General features: G+C 38.5%; 1 protein-coding gene across 2 annotated transcripts in view; it reads right to left on the reverse strand.

The window, feature by feature from the left end:
- Positions 1-21,223, reverse strand: part of MID1 (midline 1) — a 140,274-nt gene that overhangs the window by 81,593 nt on the left and 37,458 nt on the right. For both annotated transcript variants that reach the window (XM_058045252.1, XM_058045253.1), the window contains exon 2: positions 13,533-14,248. In XM_058045252.1, coding sequence (XP_057901235.1) covers positions 13,533-14,192 — 660 coding nt within the window. In that variant the 5' untranslated portion in view covers positions 14,193-14,248. The remainder of the gene's footprint in view (positions 1-13,532; positions 14,249-21,223) is intronic.

A 21,223-nucleotide genomic window follows, 5' to 3' on the forward strand; every position in this document is an offset into this window, starting at 1 on the left:
GAGAAATTGCCATATCTCCTTTTGTTACACTCTGTGAAGGGCTGTAGGTGGAATTGCTTCTCCTTCCTTAGGATAATGTTTAAAGTTCATTCAATCACTTTCCTTCCTGTCCTAATCTGTCAGATCCTTGTCTTTACTTTGTACCACAACCAGACTAAATCTGACCCATCATTGCATAATTTCAACTTGCTGGATACCTAGGAAATTATTCACTTATTGTGCAGAGATGTGGGGGTTTTTTTGTTCTCGAGAGCTGGCATAGCAAGGGTGGGATTGAGCAGGCAAGGCGTAGGAGGTAGGGATGAACTCCTACAGGGAGGGAAAAATGGTGGATGCACAGGAACTAGCCATCAAATTGTTGTAGCTGCAGGGAAATTATATTTAAGGCAACTAATTTGTGCATCTACTATCAGCATCTAGGGCAGCAGTCTTCCTGGAGTTCACTTGTGCAGTCCCTGGAGACTGCTGGGTGCCTGAAGAGGGAGGAAATGGATGAGCCTCAGTGCTCCCACCTGAGCTGTGCTGGCTCCCCTGCACTGCTGGGGCTGCTCATGGCCAGCAGAGAGTGCAGGGAATCAGTTCACCAAAGGTTGCACAGCTGCTGGAGCTGCTCCAGTGGGATGAGCAGCATGCACAGAAGACAGGGAGAGCAACACCATCAGAAAGAACAATTTTTGTTGCAAGCAGGCTTGTTAAATTTGTTCAGTTATCCCATAATATACCTTCAGTGCCAGGAGTGTAAATAACAAAAATCCTAAATTGTCAATGATAAATAAACAAAACCAATAAATAATAATTTTAAAATCTTATAACATTTGTTGAAGCAATGTGGGATTTTGGTGGTCTGCCTGAGGCCAGAATTTGATATATACTATAAACATAATATAAAGCAAAAATAATAATAGAGCCAAATTTTTAAGACTGAGCAGGACACCTTTTACTCCCACTACCAGAGTGATACTGCTTCACAACACTAGAAAAGAATTACATGACTTCTGAATCCTAAACATGAATGCTGAAATTATATATGTAATGTATTAAAAAACAAAACACCAAAGCTTTAAAATACTTCTCTTGTACCCGGCACACCCAGTTAAAACAGCTTCCCTTCATGGAAGCACTTAGCTTCTTTGGTATTATGACAAGCTTTCCCTATGAATTTTTCTGCAGAAAGAGTGACTCAGAGGGAGCAGCCTGGAGACACACAGCTTCCAAGATTGGATATTTATTTGCCTGACCTTGCAGACCTCCTTAGGAAGGAAATGAGTTCCTCCAAGGAAAACTCGTGACAGCAGACTCAGCCTGCTCTGCAAGCAGTCATTCAGAGAGGGACTCCAGTCTGGAACCTCAGGGTGAACCAGGGCTCCTACCATGACTGCAACACGTCCGAAAAAAACCCCAAACCAAACTACATGAACAAACACGCACTCCCCTCTTTACCTTCTGCTGTTTTCTTCCTTAACGTGACAGTTTCATTGCAAACTATAATCAGAATCGTTCCAAAATAAGCTCTCCCCCATATGAATTTGTAACTTGTGACAATCATTTACCACTAACACAACAATTTACTTGTACTCCTATACTGCACTCAACTCTGCACACAATAGGTGCAAAAATTAGACTAAAATAAATTCCTAATTTATTCAAAATTATTTTAATATTAATCTGAAGCTTTCACTGTTGAAATTAAATATTATGAGATTTTATAGTAGAACTCCAAATTGGTTTTATTTGCTGTTTTGGTTTTTTTCCCCTTAAGTGTAGTAGTGACTTATTTGACAGAAAAATTACATTGCCTTCAAGTGAGAATATGCTAAATTATTTAGGCAGAGCAAGAACCCATTTAAAACTACTCAAAATTCAGAATTAATTTAAATGTTTTTCCTTTCTCCAGAAAAATGTTTTAGTAGCTTATCATTCTCTTTACTCAACCTCTTCTAACAAAAGACATTACCAGAAACTTAACCTGAAGAGGTAGTTTTACTCAGAGTAATTCACTGCATGTTCAGGCAAACATTTTCAACTAGTATAAATATGAATAAATCTGGAAGTAATCAAGGAAATTAATGGGGTAAAAAGGTTCCTCTGATAATATTCTTACCCCAAAAGAACTGCAGTAATTAACTGCATTCTGCCTACATAAGAATTTTAGTGCATCAAAATTTCAAAAGTGTGTGTCTACCAAGTCTGAAAAGAAAGCTAATTCAGCAGAGGCAAAAAAAAAGTGCAAAACCACAAAAAGGCTTCATGCTGCTGCTCTGTTTGGTGGATTTGATGGAAAGGTCAGTTTTTCCTCAAGAGTGATCATAAGCAATGTTCAAAAGAGGGTGAAAACATTTTTGTATGGCTAATATAACGCCCTTTCCCCCACAAGCTCCAGCAGATTTTAGAAGTTACAGGTTGTAATCAAAGGCAGGGCCAAGAACAATGTTTGCCCATATTTAAGGGACATAAGCAAGAAAAGACTCAAGAGCCACATAAATTCACGCAAAGTTTGCACGACCTCAGATGCCACGAGGCATCAGATGGGTCCTTTTGGTAAGTGGGCACCTTATTGACCCTTGGGCTGAAGAAGGGCCTCAGTGCAGGAGCTCTCTCACGTTACAGACTTTTCTATGTAGTTGAAATGAGTTCTATTTTAAACTGAGAGGAGCTGTACCCTTCAGTGCCAGCCTTCCAAAGCAAACGCAGCTCACCCTGCCAAGCTGAAGATCACTCTGTGCAACGGGAGAGCCCCAGCACTGGTGGGGCCATCCTGGAGTGACCCACTGCCCCGGCTGCCATTACCTGCACAGGGGAAGCAGGCATGATCACAGAGTCAGCAGGAGGTCCTGACTGCTGCAAAAACACAGCACCTTTCACTACCAAGCATTCACTTCTATCCTTCTCTTGAGATGGTATCTGTACATATATTCTCCTCCCTTTTACAGTTCACAGACGATAGTCCATTTTGTTATATTGGGAAATGCATTGAAAAATCCTATTTTTTGATTGAGAATTTCAAAGTACTTTTTTTTTCGTTTTAACTACATTCAGATATCATTTGCAGTATTTTAACAGTTACTTGAATTATTCCTTTGAAGGGGTTTCTTGCACGCATGTGTTCCAAGTCTTTGGACAAGAAATAAAATATTTCAAACACCTATTCAGATGAACTTTCATTCATACACAGATCAGAATATTCTCTACTCTTTAGAAACTTATTAGGATAGGTATTGTTCAAATTCAGTTTGAATGAGTTATAATCTCCATATGCTCCTCTCTTAATTTGGAAATGAGTTTTGCACACGCTGTCATTACCTATAGCTTAACGAATCTGCTTAATGCTTCTACCACAAGACACACATGTTGTGAACAGTTGCTCATCTTTAATCTCTTTCAAACTCTGACAGTATCCTAACAAATAACAAAACTCGGGTTTATAGTTGCACATTTCAGAATAGTCAGGACACCTCCAAAAATGCAGATGCTTTTCAGGGGGAAGGCTACTGAAGTGTGGGAACCTATGGAAGTTCCAGCTGCTCTTAGAGCAAAGCTCTGGTGCTTGTTGGAAATCATAAGGTTAGAGGATTTTTAAGAAATGGTTAAAAGAAGTATGTAGGCCTCAGACTGAAGTTCCCGTCCCCCGCAGTGTTTACCAAGGGAATATTAACCTGTATAATACAGGTCCAACACAGCAACACAGCTTCTTTTTTACTTCCTCACAGGAAATTTTTATTTCTCTGGTCATTAAATAAAGATAATGTGTTTTCTATTTTACTTTTGTTAATTTTAACTATCAACCAGATCTACATGTAGGAAATTTCTCTGACATTCAAACACATTACAAGCTTGTGTGGACATTATTATTCATAGACAGCATGACATCTCAATTACCATGACCTGCATGGGGTAAACAGAAGAGTTTGAAAAGTCTTATGTTTTGTTGTATATGTGTGGATAGTTCAAAAGAAATGAGAAAAGCTGGATTATTTTAACTGGGGAAGCACTTCTTTTTTCTTCATTTGCTTCAAATTAGCCATTGCCTTACTCAACTCTGATACTCTGAGTATGTTAAGAAATCTTTCAGTACTATCTGCTATCAGAGATGTTCCAGCTAATTTGTAGTCAAACACGTTAGTGTTTATCTTCTGTGGCAGAAATAGAAGTTTAATATCTATAAACTACTTCAAAATGTGCATGAACTACTGGTAGAATTACAGTAAATTATAAAGAAAATTGCAATAGTGCTTAGTGTTTTAGGCATACCCCTGAACAAGCAGTATTTGAACAATCTCATCCTGATATAAGTCTTGGGCTGCAAGAGCTCTACCCCCCAGCCCCTCACTCAGCCTGAGAGCAGACTGATGTTCCCATCTTCATCTGCCCTGGTATTAGCAATGATTTATCACCCACAACTGGTGAGCCTACAGTAAACAATGGTGAAAGAAATGATTAATGCAGTATGGCACTGAGAAGAAATTGCATGAAAAAGGCCACACATTTTGCTATTTATTGTAATGAGCTGATACATAATTTACATTAAAGATCTCTTCTCATTGTACAATGATTTTATTTTCCTTTTATTATAAATAAACCTTTAAAAATAATTTGCTATCAAACACAAAATGTCATTAAGAAATTAAAGCTGAAACACTTATAAGACAGAAGAAAATCTGTTTCTCAGAGGATATAAGAGATTCTCTCATATTTTTGATTTTTTTTTTTTTTCAAATTTAGGGTGTGTAGATTTCAGTCAATTAAGAGTATTGTTATAGAAGCAACTTATATCAGTTTCAGCATCAGAAGTAATTTATTAGACTGGCACATAAGGAAGGACATACAGAGCCAGAAACTGCAGTGGCACCTCTTCTCTTGGATGAAGAGTACAAGAATCCAGGCTTTTCAACATAGGGACAAGGGGAGGTGGGCTATTGTATTTCAAACCAAAATAATTATATGAAATCAAATAGTAGTGCTTCCACTGAAACTAGCCAATATTAATTTCAAACATTATTTTAATTTTGGCCATTATGTGATGGAAACAGCTCACTTCAGTATTACTGTGACCATAAAAAGTATCTATAAACCTGTCATGTTTGCTGTTGCTTTTTGTTCTAAGGATGGCTGAATGAATATTCCTTGAAGCTGGGATTACCTCTCAAGTATCTGTAAAAAAGACCTCATATTATAGGACTTCCTGTTTCAACTGAGCCTTTGGGGATTACCATAGTAAAAATAAGTAAATAAATTCCTATACTTGATAGATGTGGTTGGCAGAGATGATAGTACAGGGGAACTGTCTAAAAGTCACAAATACCCACAAAGATTTTCTTTTTCTTTTTTTTTGTTAAAAAAACCTCTCAACTGTCATGTAAATCTGAAACTTTCTATAGTATATTATTCTATCAAATTATCCTTGACTTTCAAACTTTCAGAATTTGATCTCTGCAGCCACTCTTCTCTGGGCCACTAAAAGGCAATGAACAAGATGTCTGGGGTAATTCAGACGACCATTCTGAATATCACAACAATTTGAACAGATAAATAACAAAGGAAAAAGTTAGCCATATGCACTCTACCTGCTTTTCTTGTCTGTGCTGTATTTGATTTCCCTTATGATGTAAAATATAATTATAGGATCATACTGCTACTTTATGTTAATATGGTCAACATACTCTCAGAAATCTAAAATTACAAAGTTTCAAAAAATAAGACTGAGACTACATTTAGACAGGAAATTTTCAATTCTCAAGAAATGAAAAGTTTGTGAGCATGGAAAAAACCCCAAACCACGACACTCTCTGGTTTTCAGTCCAACTGATAGAACTTTGTTCGTGTAATAAACATAAAAATATAAATAGCCCAAAAATTCTGGAAGTGTGATAGTAATAATTGAGATGAACAGGTGAAAACATTTCTACATAACCATATGCCTGTCTATGGACTCATTGCTTTTGTCTTTTTCTGACCCTCTCTGATTTTCAGTAGTCAGAATTTCAGGGAGCTCTTACGTGGAAGTCACAGTGCATGTGCAAACACAGCTGCTAGCAGGGGGCACAGAATTTTCTAAATTTTGAACGTGCAGTTCTAGCTACTACAAAGAATCACATCTTGGCAACTGGGAACATCTGCAAATGGATTATTCATCTTTAATGGAGGGGATCTGTAAGGTACAAAAGCAGCCCAAAGGCCCAGTCTTTCAAGCACATCTGTCTGAGGCACTGAAATAACCCTGTAGATGCAGCCCTCCCACCCTTGTAAACTGAGATATTGCATAGGAACAACATGTCAAAAAAGAAGAAATATCTAAAAAAGTAATACTACTACTCCAGCCTGTAGAAATTAAAAAAGAAAAGGCTATCATAAAAATCAATCCTGCTGGCACCATCAAGGCTAATCATCAAGAAAGTCTGTGATATATATTACATGTTTATTAGCTAACCAGGATATTCTAAGCATTCTGCTGGTGAAAACAGTGTACTTTCAACTAAGCATTTGATCTGCAAAAGTGTAAGGATTACTTAAATAAGTGTTTTCAGAAGGTGTAAGAATAGCTCAGTATAGTTACACTGTGATAAAATTAACTTTTTCTTTACACCCGCCTTAGTTTTCACTGGGTTGAGACAACTGCAAAATAGATTTGTGAGAGCAACATTATAAATGAGATGTGAAAGCTGTGAAGGACAGGAATCCCCTTGCCTCAGGTTCCTGGTGTGGGTGTTTTCTCTCAAGGGCAAAAATGTCCTCCCAGCAAAAGACAACACTTCTTGCTGGACAGTCAAGGGACGCCCACAGAGATGGAGTCGGGATGACTGGTTTTGGGGAGAGATAAATATAACTGGGGGAGAAAGGAAGCACAGTCTTATCACTCATATCAGGGTTTGAGTCCAAAATGTGCTTTAGCAAACCAACACAGCTTTCCAGTCCATGACCTTCTGCAGGAGTTTCCCTTGCCATGGACTATTCAAGCTTTCCAAATTAGTGACCATTTCTGTTTGTTATTAACCCCATGTAAGGTCCCCAGTGCTAATGACACATACAGCTATTGTTGTTTTGATAGGAAGCATACCTTTTACTTAAGAAAGAGGGTCAAAGTAAAACATAACAGATATACAGCTGTAAAGCGCAAAATTTGAAGGATTATATTGGGATCATTGCTAAATTTGTGTGTATTGTAAGATCAGAAAAAGTAAAACAAAAAAGATGTCATGAAAATTATTCAACATAAGATTGAGAACTAGTCTGGCTTCCTTGGAAATCAGGGTCATGAGAACAAAGATAATAATGCTGTGCTATTCACAATTTTGTTTAATTCTTTCATTTTCCTGAATGGATTAGACCTTCAACACCATCATTTCCACTAAAATGGGAGGAAATAAGTAGTATGTGGAAGACTTGCCAACTATTAAATTTTTGAAATTAAGTTTTAAAAAATTGGCTTATATTACTTAAGGAAGCTTGGGCAGATAAAACCCCCTAATCTCATAGTACTTAGAACTATTGTAAAATCATAGTTCATTATCCACAGTCATATACATGAAGAACTTCAAAATGTGTCTAAAATAAACACATACACACACTCTCCCCTGATAAAAGACTAACTTTGATATTCTGTATTAATACTTTCTGTTATCCTCCTAAACTCTGAAAACAAATACCAAATGGAGAAAAAAGACAAAGCAGATAACACTGAGCTAAAGAGAGAATTTTCTAAAGTCTGCCTTAGTAATTATATTTCAGTGTAATAAAATAAGTGTGGATGGAAAATTTTTGTAGTAAAAGAGCTTATTCCTACATCAATCCTCTTCCATGCAACAACTTCATATTTTTGGATCTTTGCAAATACGGAAGCGTAGACAGTTAGTTGTAGTTTAGCATCTATTTCTGGGTTAAATAATTAAGTAATATCAAATAATATTCCATAATAATCCCTGTGACTATTCATCATTTTAATTTCATAAAAAATTTGTACACTGAAAAATCTATCAAACACTATCTAATCTAATAATAATAATATAATAATAATATGAAGCTGCATCTAATCTAATAATAATACAAGTCCACGAGCTCTACACTTTGCCAGGTTGCGTATGATGCTCTAACTATATATTAAACTTGCAGCACTGGCACTACCCTCAATCTGTTACAAACAATGTAAAGGAGGTGCCATTTATCTAAATGTTTAATAACACATATCACCATTACACTGACATACTCTCTCTTTCTATATTGATGCTGAATTGATTTTTGTCTTTTTGCTTTTATATATTCTCTTTATCCTTTACACATATTTTTGTAGCTCTGTAGCCAATTATTCTATTCATAGCTAGCACTATACCTACTCTATTAGACAGAAAGACAAAATAAATTCCCCAATGGCTCCAAGTCCTGGGGTCTAAGTTTATATTCTCTGGGAAGCCAAGGTTGAAACTGGCTCTCTGAGACACATTTTTATAAACAAAGTTTAGTTCCTATCTAAGGTGGGGAGGAATTCAGAAAAGGGTAAAATCAGGGAAGAATTACCTCACCATTTCAGTCACTAATTGGGGATTCTTGTCAGTTATGCTAATTTGCTAAACACATAAAAATTGTATGCACTCTATGTTACGTGTGCATCTTTGGTGCTTTCCATCTAGCAAGTTATGCACCTATGGATCTACAGATCCTTAGAAAGGCGACTTCTTTTTATCACCCAACTAGGTCTGGCTTGTGCTTTTAGGACAAACAAAAAGGCATCACTACCAGTTGGACTTTATTAAAATAGATTGCATTAAAAACCAAGGTAGTGATGTTAAGGGTATGCAGAGAAACTGTAAATTTAGATATGAAAATATTCAGCTATTAAAAAGGACACATGCATAGAATTGTAAAAATAGAAAACAAGTAAATCTATTGATGCATAATTTATATATATATATTTGACCTTTGACTTTGATTATACTTTTACTGACCTACACATATATATGAAGCTGTATATTTTTACTTAAACACAGGCATATGTGTGTTTCTTCAAATTCAAGATTCTAGATATTCCTTAAGTTAGACATTACTGAAAATTACCCATATTTCTATGGTAGACAACTCTACATAGACACAAATGCCAACATATTGCAATATATCAATTATTATGAACTGAGATTACAAAATAAAGCCATATAAAAATAGTTGGAAAGTTTCAACACATATTTTTCCAGAATCTTTGCAAAGTTACTTAAACATGAGAAGTTTTTCAATCTATAATGTGCATATAGCAGGGAAGCAGACATATTTGTAGAAGCTGTGGTCTTAAGAAAGTCTCCTACCTTTATACGGTGAAAGGTTTAGAAAATATTAATTCATTCCTCCCTACGTGGAAACAATTCCTATTCATTTAATACTCGTGAGTAGTTGAATTGACACACAGTAGAAAAAGTAATCCTTGCATCCTGAATCAACAGATTTGGAAAAATAGATGTGTATGGATTCTATCACTAAAACTATCTGGAAACCAGACAAACAAGAAGCTCCTTCTCTTTCTGGAATTGCTGAGTGCTATTCAGAGAGCTGCCCTGCTCCATAAACATGCCCAAAACAACTCAGCATTAATAAATTTCAAACCGAAATATGGGGAACCAGAGCTAAGCTACCAGAGCTAAGTTTGATTCCACAAAGATCTTTCTTGACCAAGCATTAGAAAAATTGTGCCAAAACTATTTTTGGCAAGATATATTTTAGAGGCTAAATTCTAAGTAAATATGAAGACATGTAAAAAAATTAGTTCCAATGCTGTTATGCTGGCTTTACACCATTTCAAAATACGTCTTACCATCTATCTTTCCCTTTTGTTTTAACTCTTCATGGCTCTTTGCTAATATTAAATGAGTCATATATTTCCATGCACACCTTAGAAGTTTGCTCCTCCTCAAATATTTTCTATTGTTTAAAATAAATCTTATCTGTGTTTTTTCCTCATGTTCATGAGTTTAAGTACATCTATCCAACAACAGAAATTTTGTTATCTTTTTCTGAAGGAAAAAAAAAGAATATATGTTTAAATTGTAATTTTCTTTTTTTTTTTTTTTTTTTTTTTTTTGCAACAAGAAAAGAAAGTGAAGAATCACTATCAAAATTAACCATAAATATTTTTTGAGGTAATATGATGTGGCAAGCACAGTCATTTATTCTTCCTGTATTTAAAACCTTGATTGTTTTTGCCGATAAAAATTATTTTTATCACAATTTTGATCACCACATCATAAATCTTGTGTATTGCCAGTATATATTTCCTGTTCTGTTTTAGTCATGGTTTATTGCTTTTTCCATTACTAATATGCATCTGTTTATGATCAACTTAAAAAAGAAAAAGAAAAACCAAACCAAAGCGCATCTATAAGCACTAGACCAACAGTGAGCCCGAAGGTGGCATCGTGGCTGTACCACTAAGCAAGAAAGGATTCCTCCTCAAGGAACACAAATGCCCTCAATTCCCCCTGCCCCAGTACAGGTTGAGAAATAGAAGCACCTCTTAGGGATGGAGATATTGGTACCAAAGGAAAGCACTTTCACATTCTGAGATGTCCACTATTGTTGTTACACTCGCTGTTAAACACACTTCAGTGTAGATGCCTCTGCTGGACAAGAGTACAGAACTCCTAATTAAGGAGCTTCATTTTTGCCACAAAAGGAGCTAGATTGTAATGGAATCTTTTGTCCTGTGCTTAATGACGGGTGAGATATTGTTTAAACCACTAGCAACACCACTGCAAGAAAATGTGAGTAATTGGCATAGCTTAACACCCAGAACAGCACCAGTTGCTTTTGTTAGTACCAGTAGTGTGTCGATTTAAAAAGAAAAATCAAAAGAGTCACCTTAAGTGGGTCAGCTTTTCTTTTTGAAAGGTAAGGTTAATCACACATTTTTTTAACTGATCAATACTATTGGCTATCTCATTCTTTGAGATTTTTTTTTTAAGATTGAAAGTAGCCTATATCAAACCCTGCATATACTAAAAAGTCATTGCAGCAAAATAGCAAGCAACCACCCATTTTCTCAAGTGGGAATTTGCTAATCCATTTTAGTGTTTAATTTGCATGGGGTAGGTGCACACTATCTGTAAGTTAATAAAGACCATCTGCAATCTCATGCCTAATATTATATTACAGAAAGACCAGTGATTCAGGAGGTCATATCACCCTTAAGGAAGGAAGAGGAAGAGGCCTGAATGTGAAAATGGAGATGAAATTTTTGACCATCAGCTACCAAACGCAGGTGGAACTGGTATCACTCCGACTTCTGAGGGACAAATGCCAATCTACAGAACTGAAAATCTTATTTTCTAAGATTGATTTGTAAACCAGAACTAATTCCTGTAATGGGAGCGGTAACAAGAAAAGGAAAGACATTACTTTCAGATTACCTACTTGTGAACAGAGAATGGATGATGGATCTGCATGGAAATCACTTGGACTAGTATTCCTGGACCAGAGTGTAAATGTGTCGTACATGCAGCGTAATGGGCACAACTGATGCCATCACTGGTGTTACCAACGTGAAATAGGCTGCTTCATGACTAAGATGATAGGAACAGGATTTCACATGGACTACCAATTGTGTGTGCAAAGGTCTTTTATACAGTTTGGGTACAAAGAAATTCTTAATTTCAAAAAAATCATACAAATAATATAAGTAATGCTAGGAGTTGTCATTCTGAGACAAGAGTTATTTGGCTCAAGTCTACACTAACCATTAAATTAGTACTTTAATTAGTCTTTAAGGTGGCTTGTGTAAAATCTTTAGTAGGCTTAGGACTTCAGTTGCCTTGCTTTTAGGTTGGCTAAGCTGAGTGACATACAATGTGAATGTTATTTATCTTTTCTAGCTTCAGAGCTTGCTTAGTCATCTTTGCACAGAAAAGACACAGATCATGAAAAAATATCCTCATTTTCTTCCTATCAACAGTATTGAGTCAAAGATCACAAGGGAGAAGACAGGCCTTTTAAAGTCTTCTTTCAAGACTTGCATTATCTATGTGCAACAAGACCAGAAATGTTTACTCCTTCTTTTTACATCATCAAAAATATGCTTATCCAGTATGTAATGTTGAAGGTCTTTCATGTTAAGTAGTGTATTCCTAATGGTATAAAGTTGGAAATCAATACATTGTTATGTCACTAAATAGTAGCACCTGGTAAGGATGTAAACTCACTGGATTAATAAAAAACACAGTAAATCCAGGCAGCTATTCACTTTTATGGCCCATGTTAATGTTATCAACGACAAATCTATTAAAATAGAAAATTAGTTCAGAAAAAGAGAAAGCAAAAATAACAACGCTTTGGTAAATAAAAAAGTCTTTAAGAGATGAAAGGAAGTTATCGGGTCCAGGTAAAGAAGCGTCTTTCATTGTGTTCATATGAATATGATGTGCATATTTGCATAGCATAAAGGCGCAAACCCTGCACAGAATGCGTGTGCAGATTTCACCAGTGAGCACCTAAAGTGATCATAGACATGAGTGCAGCCACACACTTTAATCTGTAAGTATTTAAGTTAGTTAAACCTATAATTCAGTGGTTTTTCCGTGTTCTGTTTGGAAACACTGGCAGTTGAACCTTGCTCTCCATGCTTGCGATTTCTGGATTGCAGTCCATGTTTAAAAATTCCACCCACAGCTGCACACAGGCACATGCAGACAGTCTGGAGGGAGCAGGTGGAGGAAAGTGGGGAATGCCTAATTCCTGCCTTGGCTCTGCAACAGCACAGAATCAGCATGAGAGAAATGCACACCCAGGTGGGTGTGAGGTCACCTGCCTTGGCCTCAATGTTGAGCAGGAGCTCTGCCTCTGCTGGCAGCCTGGAGAGCCTCCAGAGCACCCTGAGACCTGGCTGCCGACTGCCACCTCGCTCAGGGTGTCCTGCAGAGGACCAGGCTGCGGGAGCCTCCCAGCTACCTGGCAGGAGATGCTCCAGAGGCTTCCAGAACCGTGGGAATGCTGCAAGGTCAGAAACAATTTTGGCTTTGTTACTAGGATTGCACTGCCTGCGAGCCTGGTGGGAGGCAGCGCGGGAAGAGCAGAGCCGGCGTTCGGCTTCCCTGGCTGGATGGGCAGCTGGCATCCCTGAAGCCAGCACAGATAAATGCATCTCCTGTTAGGGGTGATGTGAAGGGCTTTTCACAATGAAAGCAACCTAATGAAAAATGATCAACAGCAAAGCGTGTGCAAAGAATGCATGACATTTCAGTCTGCGTATGTGAAGTCAGCGCAAAACATTGCCAGCTGCAGGTAGGTAGGAAAATTCACCTCAACAGTACTTTGCACTGCATATTCCTTATGATAGCTTTAGAGAAACCCAAACACAAATGAGGAATTTCATCATAAGTAAAATCTGGCACCTTTTACATGGTGACCAAACGCACATACAGATCTGTATGTGTATCTCATATGATTAGAGATCGCACACCTGTCTTTCCCAGCTGCTGCTGGAATGAGGACTTTAGCATGCAACCAAAAGATATTTTCCTTCCCAATCACACACTGCTTGGCCAACAAAACTGATAGGTAACACTAACCTTTAGCTTGTCATAGCGGTCACTTAAAGCTGCCACCTGATGGTCACGGTGTCGCCCGACCAGTTTACACAAGGCACAGATTAACTGGTCATCAGTCACACAGTACATGTTAACTTTCTCGTCCTCATGCTCCAAGCACATTAATCCTCTGATGTGAGAGTCCGGGATGGGCTCAATGAGACGGTGGCCGGTGAAGGGCTTCTTGTTGGGGTGAGTGGCTTTCAGGCACTCCTCGCAGTAGGACACCTCGCAGGTAACGCAGGTTTTCACCGCCTCCTGGGCAGGGTCCTGGTCGCAGAACTGGCAGAGCACCTTCTCGCAGGACGACATGCTGTTGTTATCAAACGCCCGCTCCCGGCGAGTCTCGCTGGGGGAGTTGGGCCCGCTGACGGAGGCTTTCTGAAACCTGTCGATGATGTTCTGCAGGGTGACGTTGCGCTTGAGCCCGTCTAGACCGCGCTGGCTGAGGGTGATGACATAGCGGCAGGTCGGGCACTGGAAGGCGGTGATAGACTCCACCGGCTCGTTGGTGGCGCAGTGGGAGACCAGGATGCGGTGCGCGCAGTTGAAGCAGAGGCTGTGAGCGCAAGGCAGCAGCAGCGGGTCTTCAAACAGCTCCAGACAGATAGGGCAGGTCAGTTCTGACTCCAGTGTTTCCATCTTCAGGCAAAGCTTTCCTGTGGCGTCAGCGAAATCCAGGGAAGCTGATCAGCTATCTGGAAACACATGTAAAATTCGATTAGGCAAGAGAAAACATGAGGGGTCAGCCATGGGGGGTTGTCAGCTTTCGCCACCGCTCCCTGGTCTATCAACCCACCATGCCGGGTGGGAGAGCAATCCAAAGTTTTGAACCTGCACATACACACATCAAGGTATTTCAACTGTTTTATTCTATCCCCCCCAACTTCTGTTCACAAATGTTCTTATCTTTTTTCTCTTTTCCTTTCTTTGTTATGCAATCATTATTAAAATGCATTATTAAAACCCAAAATTATGAACTTCAAAAGCCTATTACAGCAAAATTAAATTTCTTTTGCAGATGCTGCTTTTGGCTTCATTCATCTATTAGTAAAACTTAAAAAAAAAACAACCCACCTTCAATTTTGTATGGCATTGTTCAAGGATTAGTCCAGACTATTATAACTGATAAATTTAAAATCTCTATTAGCATTGAGTTATTTTATCAGATTGAATTTTTCACTTGCTACTATAGGAATAGCACAGCATTTAGAGTACATGTCTGTGTTTATTTATGTAAATATATATATATGGATTTAAACAAAAGGAATAATGTTTCTAGCACGTGATATCCTACACATATATATCATATATACTCCTATGTATTTCAATAATACATGCAGCTGTATTTATGTACAGCTATATCTTTGTGCATATATACCTGTATATATATGCCAAAAAGTATATCACATACATGTTTGTAGTAAGATTAATATAGCCACAAGGAGCACACAGTGCTGTAACTGAAATGCCTAAATGAAGATGAATTAGGTACATGCCAAACAGTAGCTTAGTCCAAATTAGTGATGATCCCAATCTCTAATACAAGAAAAGCCTCTAGACAGTAGAATAGTAAAATGTAGTGAGATAGGGAAATGTGTGATTTGCTTAGGAGGAGTTTGTGTAAGTATCCACTTTTGTATGAGTACTCTCTACTGCTAAAACATACGAACTAACGGCTTACTTTAGTGACCTTATTAAACCCCTGAAGTGGATTTGGACTAGAATCAACGATTTTTTGAATGGAGGGCTTGGGATTTTCTGAAGAAGGCAGCGGTATACCCCCATCAGAGATCAACTGAAACTTCCTTTTGCTTCTTTTCCTGTGCTCAGCGTTACAGAGAATGGTTTTGAAAGAGTCGCCCTACGCGACTCTCCCTGCCTGAGCTCCCGTCAAGGGCCCGTCACTGCTGCAAGCAGACGGGTCAGTGAAGCAGAAGCAAAAGCTATGCTTCACACTCGCAGAGCTGTACCTCTTCACAGTACAATCTATTTAAGCTTTGTTGCTCATAACTGAGGATGGCTTCAGATGGCACAGCTGCATCGTCTTTACACTGTAAAGTCATTGTTCAGTTGTGTGAACTATTGACTCCTCCCCTGGCCAGGGAAAAAGACAGAAGGACAAGAATCCCCCACAAACAAACCTTGATTCATTAAGGGTGAGAAAAGCCCAGGGCTCATTAGCAGCCTTGGGAACCAAGCAGGCTTGAATCTTCTGTACTTCATGACAATTAGCGTGGGGAGCATGGTGGCAGTGACAGGAATGCTACCTATAACCCCAACATGAACCAAGCAAAAAGGAAAGTTCAGCTAACAGAGGCAAGGTTCAGACTTCACCATTGGTATTTAGTCCTCCTTGCTGTGTGGGAAGAGCAGCAAGGCGTCTGTTCCAGAGGTATGCCTAGAAATGAGGATACTTTGCCTCTTTGCACTAATGCGTCCTTTTATTCTGCCAAGAAATCTGAGCATTTAAAAAATGCACTGACCCTATCACAAAATTTGCTTTCCTGTATCTTCCATGATGCTAATCTTTTTTGAAATAAAGTTCAGTTTGCCAAAGACTAATTCATTTATAGCTATCCATCAGCTGCCATAATTGCATGGTGCATCTGGTCAAAATTAAACGTCTGGAAATTTAATATAAGCAGGAAGACAACTCCCTTCTCAGCCATAGCCATACAGCAGAGAAGAGATTAAAGCCTTTTCTGCAAATGAAGACCAGTTTGTCTTTCCCCCTCTTCACTCTCTGTCTCACAGAAGTCCCAAAAGATCAAAATCTCATTCACATTGTTTGAATCCCTTCCACACCACAACTGTCTACCTCATCATCCTCTTATCCTGCAGGCTGAATACTGGAAAAGGGAGAACGGGATTTGGGTTTGGCAGGAGACAATGTTTAAAAAGACAAACTAATCATTTCTCATCTATTGGCAGCCCTGTGAAAACCTGTCAGCATTAAAGGTTTCTTTCTCAGGACCATGTTCAGAATACAGGGCTTTCTTCTATGCTAATCTCTCTGTACAAATTCCTTCTCCTCTTCCCTGTGCCAAACAGTTTCATTCATTCTGTTTCCTTCTTAAAGCACCTTTTTTTTAAAGCAAAGGCTTTTTTATGGTACTCATATCAAAGAGATGTATAGATAAACAGCTAGAAGCAGCAGAAAAACATTTGCATCACTGCCTCACAGAAAGATGTTTGAATCACCATCGGGGCTCTACACAAATACCACCATCTCAATTGATGACTAACTCTAATCTATCTGACCTGAATGAGCAGCAGCTGAGCCCTAACTAATGCTATTCAGTATGAGAAAGGGTGCCAAAATCTGATCTCAGACTGTAAACATCTTGGAATAAGAACCTATCTTCCAAGGTAAACAAAGCTGAGCACACTGATAGAGACCAAAAAATTACATTTCCCCCTTTTCTTTTGCAGTTGCAAATAAGTCAAAACACAGCACATCTAGGACTGAATAATGAATCCTTTGAGAGCCTCTCACCAAAGACAGGCTGCATTTCTGGACAATCAAATGACTACTCTAATCCATTGAATTTCTGCTTTAACATTTAAGTGGGTGCCTAAAGCACACACAGATCAGTGTGCTGATGATCCAGCTACAAAATCTTTCAAACTCACTGGCCCTTGCCTTAAGGTTTCATACTAAATTTGGGTTTTTCTTTCTTCCTTGAGAATGGCAGAGAATTCATAGCTACAGAAAACTGGAAGAAACACAATATGCATTGTTTATGTATGCATATAAAATGGAATACAACTTAAGGTTGTATTCCATATTCAACCTAGCTCAAAAATTGAAATGCACATAGCCTCCAGACGCAGAAAGGAATGAAGGAATTTCAAGTACACGATTTCCTATTTGCAAAAATACAGAATTATTGTCAGAAAATTATATTACCAAAATGTTACTGAAATGACAAGAGTTATTTTTCTACCCACAGGAGGTAATTTTAAGAGCAGATATCAAAATAAAAGACATTGACAAAAGAAATGTTATTTAAACAACAAAAATATACTTAAGTAACTTTGAATTTGTGACATCCCCCTAGGTGCATAATGATTAGTTATGCAGTATATTGTAAACATGCACTAAATAAAATCTCAACATCAATGTAGTTTATTGCAAGACTCTACTAGCACTAGAGGAATTAGCATCTCTGTACCTCTGCTTACAAGCATGACATATTTTGTAGGTGGCATAAACACCTTCATTTGCCAAGACATAGTCCAGCAGCAACTGGGGTAACTTCTGAGATAACAGATTTAGGAAGGGAAAAAAAAAAGTTACTGCAGAGAAGCAATAGCAATGAGAGAAGAAAGGTGTTGAAAGCGAAGGAAGACGACCCATCCTTTGATCAGCATCGAACTCCGATTTATTGATCAACCATGCACATTTTATAATGGGGTTAATTAAGTTCATACATATTGCAAAACCCGAGCTCATCATTGGTTACAGATTAAACACTAACCCCTCCTTTTGTTTTCAATACCCGTAGTTTGTTATTGAAACCAAGATTTGTGTTCTCACCCTGTTATGAAAGTTCTCATCGCCTCCATGTTTGTCAACTTTTGCTTTCCCAAAACTTATCCAAGGACAAGATATTTACTTGTTATTAAAAACAACCTGAGAACTTCTGCTGTTTACATAAATGTGCCTGAGAACTTTTGTTGTTTACAGAAACAGGCTGTGAGAATTTGCTCCTCACAGCTGCCTTTTACTTTTCCATCAGCTGTATATGATTATGGCATGTCTGAACAAAATTCTATAAGCCATTTCTGAGCAAAATTCTCCAACAGAAAGGAGTGAGAGTATGTGAGAGAAACAGCCCTACAGACAACAAGGACAGTGAGTAAGGAGAGGGAGGAGGCGCTCCAGGTGCAGATTTCCCTGCATCTTGAAAGGAATAAGATGAATGTGTCTTTACAAACAGATGGTGTGAATCTGCTTGTAGATTAGGGCCCAGGGACTTGTAGGTAGGGAAGTAACAGGAGAAATTATGAGTTTCAGAAAATACAACCAATGGACATGGAAAGATGCTCAGCCAAGGTCGTGCTAAATTTCTGAACTTTGAGAAGAAGAACAAAGATTTAATAGAGATATGTTATACACAGGGCATGTGGGGGTTTGTGTGTGCATGTTAAGGGGAACATATAATAAGTGAATTGGGAAGTCTGCATCTTCCAAGTACCTTAGCCAATGGGGAAATGGAAAGAGTGATGGGGCCAGGAAAATTGGGCTGAAAAGGAGGCTGTGTCCTCCAGCAATTTGAGACCCCATGGAGAAATTCCCTATGGCCTCTCCCTTGTTCATGAATAAAGTTACTTCTGTCACGTTTTTGGACATAAACCTCTGGCAATGAGACTTTTTCCACACAAACCCATGGTGAAGACCATGATGAGGCAGGCTGTCCCCCTGCAGTGGTCCATGGTGGAGCTGAGATCCACCTGCAGCCCCTGGCAGGACTTCACACCAGAACAGGTGAGTGCCAAAAGGAGTCTTTGACCCTGTGGGAAGCCCCTGCTGGAGCAGATTCTGGGCAGGACTTGTGACCCTGTGATGGACCTGTGTAGGAACAGCCTGTTCCTGAAGGACTGCACATTGTGGGAGGGACCCACACTGGAGTTTGTGAACAACTGTACTCTATAAGAAAAACTCATGTTGCAAAAGTTGTTGTAGGAACTGCTGTCTCCAATGGGATGGATCCCAGTCCGGAGCAGGTGAAGAGAGTAAAGAGCTCTCCATCTGAGGAGGAAGGAGTGGCAGAAAAAATGTGTGATGTACTGACTGCAACCCCCATTCCCCATCTCCTACTACTGCTAGGGAGAACAAGCAGAAAAATCAGAAGTGAAATTAAGCCTGGGAAGAAGGGGTGGAGGAGAAGGTATTCTATTTCTCCTTGCCTGATTCTGATTTCATGGGTAAAAAGTTAAATTAATTTTCCCAAGTTGATTCCGTTTTGCCTATGACAGTAACTGGTGAGTGATCTCTCTGTGTCCTTACCTTGACCTATCAAGCCTTTTATTGTATTTATTTTCCTTGCTCAGCTGAGGAGAGGAGTGACAGAGCAGCTTTGGTCGGCACTTGGCATCCAGCCAGGGTCAATTCACCACAAGTATAAAACTACCCTTATAAATGAATGTGTCAAAAATTCTGGTATATTGAGATCACTTTTGGTCAGTAAAACACTACAGAATTCTCCCCACACTGAATAAATCCCTAGCTACTACAATAAAGTGGGCAGGCAATGTTGTAGCATGCCACACAGTGTCTCCTGCTCTTCTTCTATTCCAGCTGGTCCTACAGCCTTCAGGATATGTGAGAACAGAATCCACTAGGAGTGGAAAAGCAGTGGGAAACCATGTCCTACAAAACTTCACTTTCTGCTTTTGTAAAGGTGGAGCTCATGGCATGAATAAAGCTGTTTCATTTCAATTGTAGTGAACTCAGTCCTGTTGCAGGAGGAAGAAGCTGTAGGCTATTTTAGAAATTTTAAGCACCTTACTAACAAGTAGCGCTGGGTAAAAGAGTTGGACTGGTGAAATGTTCCAAAATTCCTTGAAAATCCTCTCTGGTAGAATCACAGTGGTGTGGTGAATTATAGGCAAAATATGCCTAAGCAGGGTTGAATAGCATTTTTTGTAGTCATGTTTTCTAACAATTTACTGTGATAAGACTGCTATGGAATGGCTGTTAGAGTAAGGCCATTTCAATCCTGGTCCTCCAAACTCATATACAGGATGGACACAAGACCACTGGCTATTTTAAAGACTGAAGACTAAGATTTTTGTTGAAAATACTTGGCAACTTTTTCAGATAGAAAATGAAATTTATTAAAATGTCACTATACAAATATGAAAAGAAATGTAATACAAAATACAAGTATGTAATGCAATAAAATGAGTTATGCTTGCATGCATACGTCCATACATGTATATATCCTAGGTTTACAGTACAAGGGGAATTGCAGTCAGCAACCACACTATTCCTGAGTAATCCATGGAATGCTTAAGCAGTTTACTACCATAATACAGAGCTGTAGTTTTCAAAGTCACAACATTTTTCTGTTAAGTGCACAATAAAAGTAAAGTTATTATCTTTTGTTCTTGTGATAAACCTGCTACAGGCTAAAAAAAAACCAACCAGCTTTCAATTCTTCTGTTAACAGTAAAAAAAAAAAAAAAAAGAAAAAGAATTTTAACATTTTCTATCATTTTCTAGGATATACACAAAATTGTCTGGGGAACAACTTTTCTTTCCAACAAGTGAATGTGATTGTTCCACAGCCCATTCAATCAACATTTCAAATGCAATCAAACCAATGAACTCCTGCATAGCCTAGGTGGTCCTTAGTCCATGACAGATTTTACCTTCTGCAGCGCAGATATTGAAGCTTGTGGGTACTTCTGATGTTAGCAATGGCCAACAGCACAGCTACTGAGATATTCATGTAAATAGTGGTTTGTGTCAGTAGTGCAAAAAGAACTAATAATCCAACATCAGATTTGTTTTTAGAAATGTTTAATGGAAACTACTGTAGCAGTAAACCAAGCAAGCTGCAAACACCCTGAAGCAAGCAAATACTTGTTTTCCCACTGGCTTTTATCAAAGCAGTGAGAACTGATAAATATTCAAAGGATAGTGTCTGTTCAACAGCTCC

This window comes from Melospiza georgiana, chromosome 2, assembly GCF_028018845.1.
Source record: "Melospiza georgiana isolate bMelGeo1 chromosome 2, bMelGeo1.pri, whole genome shotgun sequence".
Classification (NCBI taxonomy): domain Eukaryota; kingdom Metazoa; phylum Chordata; class Aves; order Passeriformes; family Passerellidae; genus Melospiza; species Melospiza georgiana.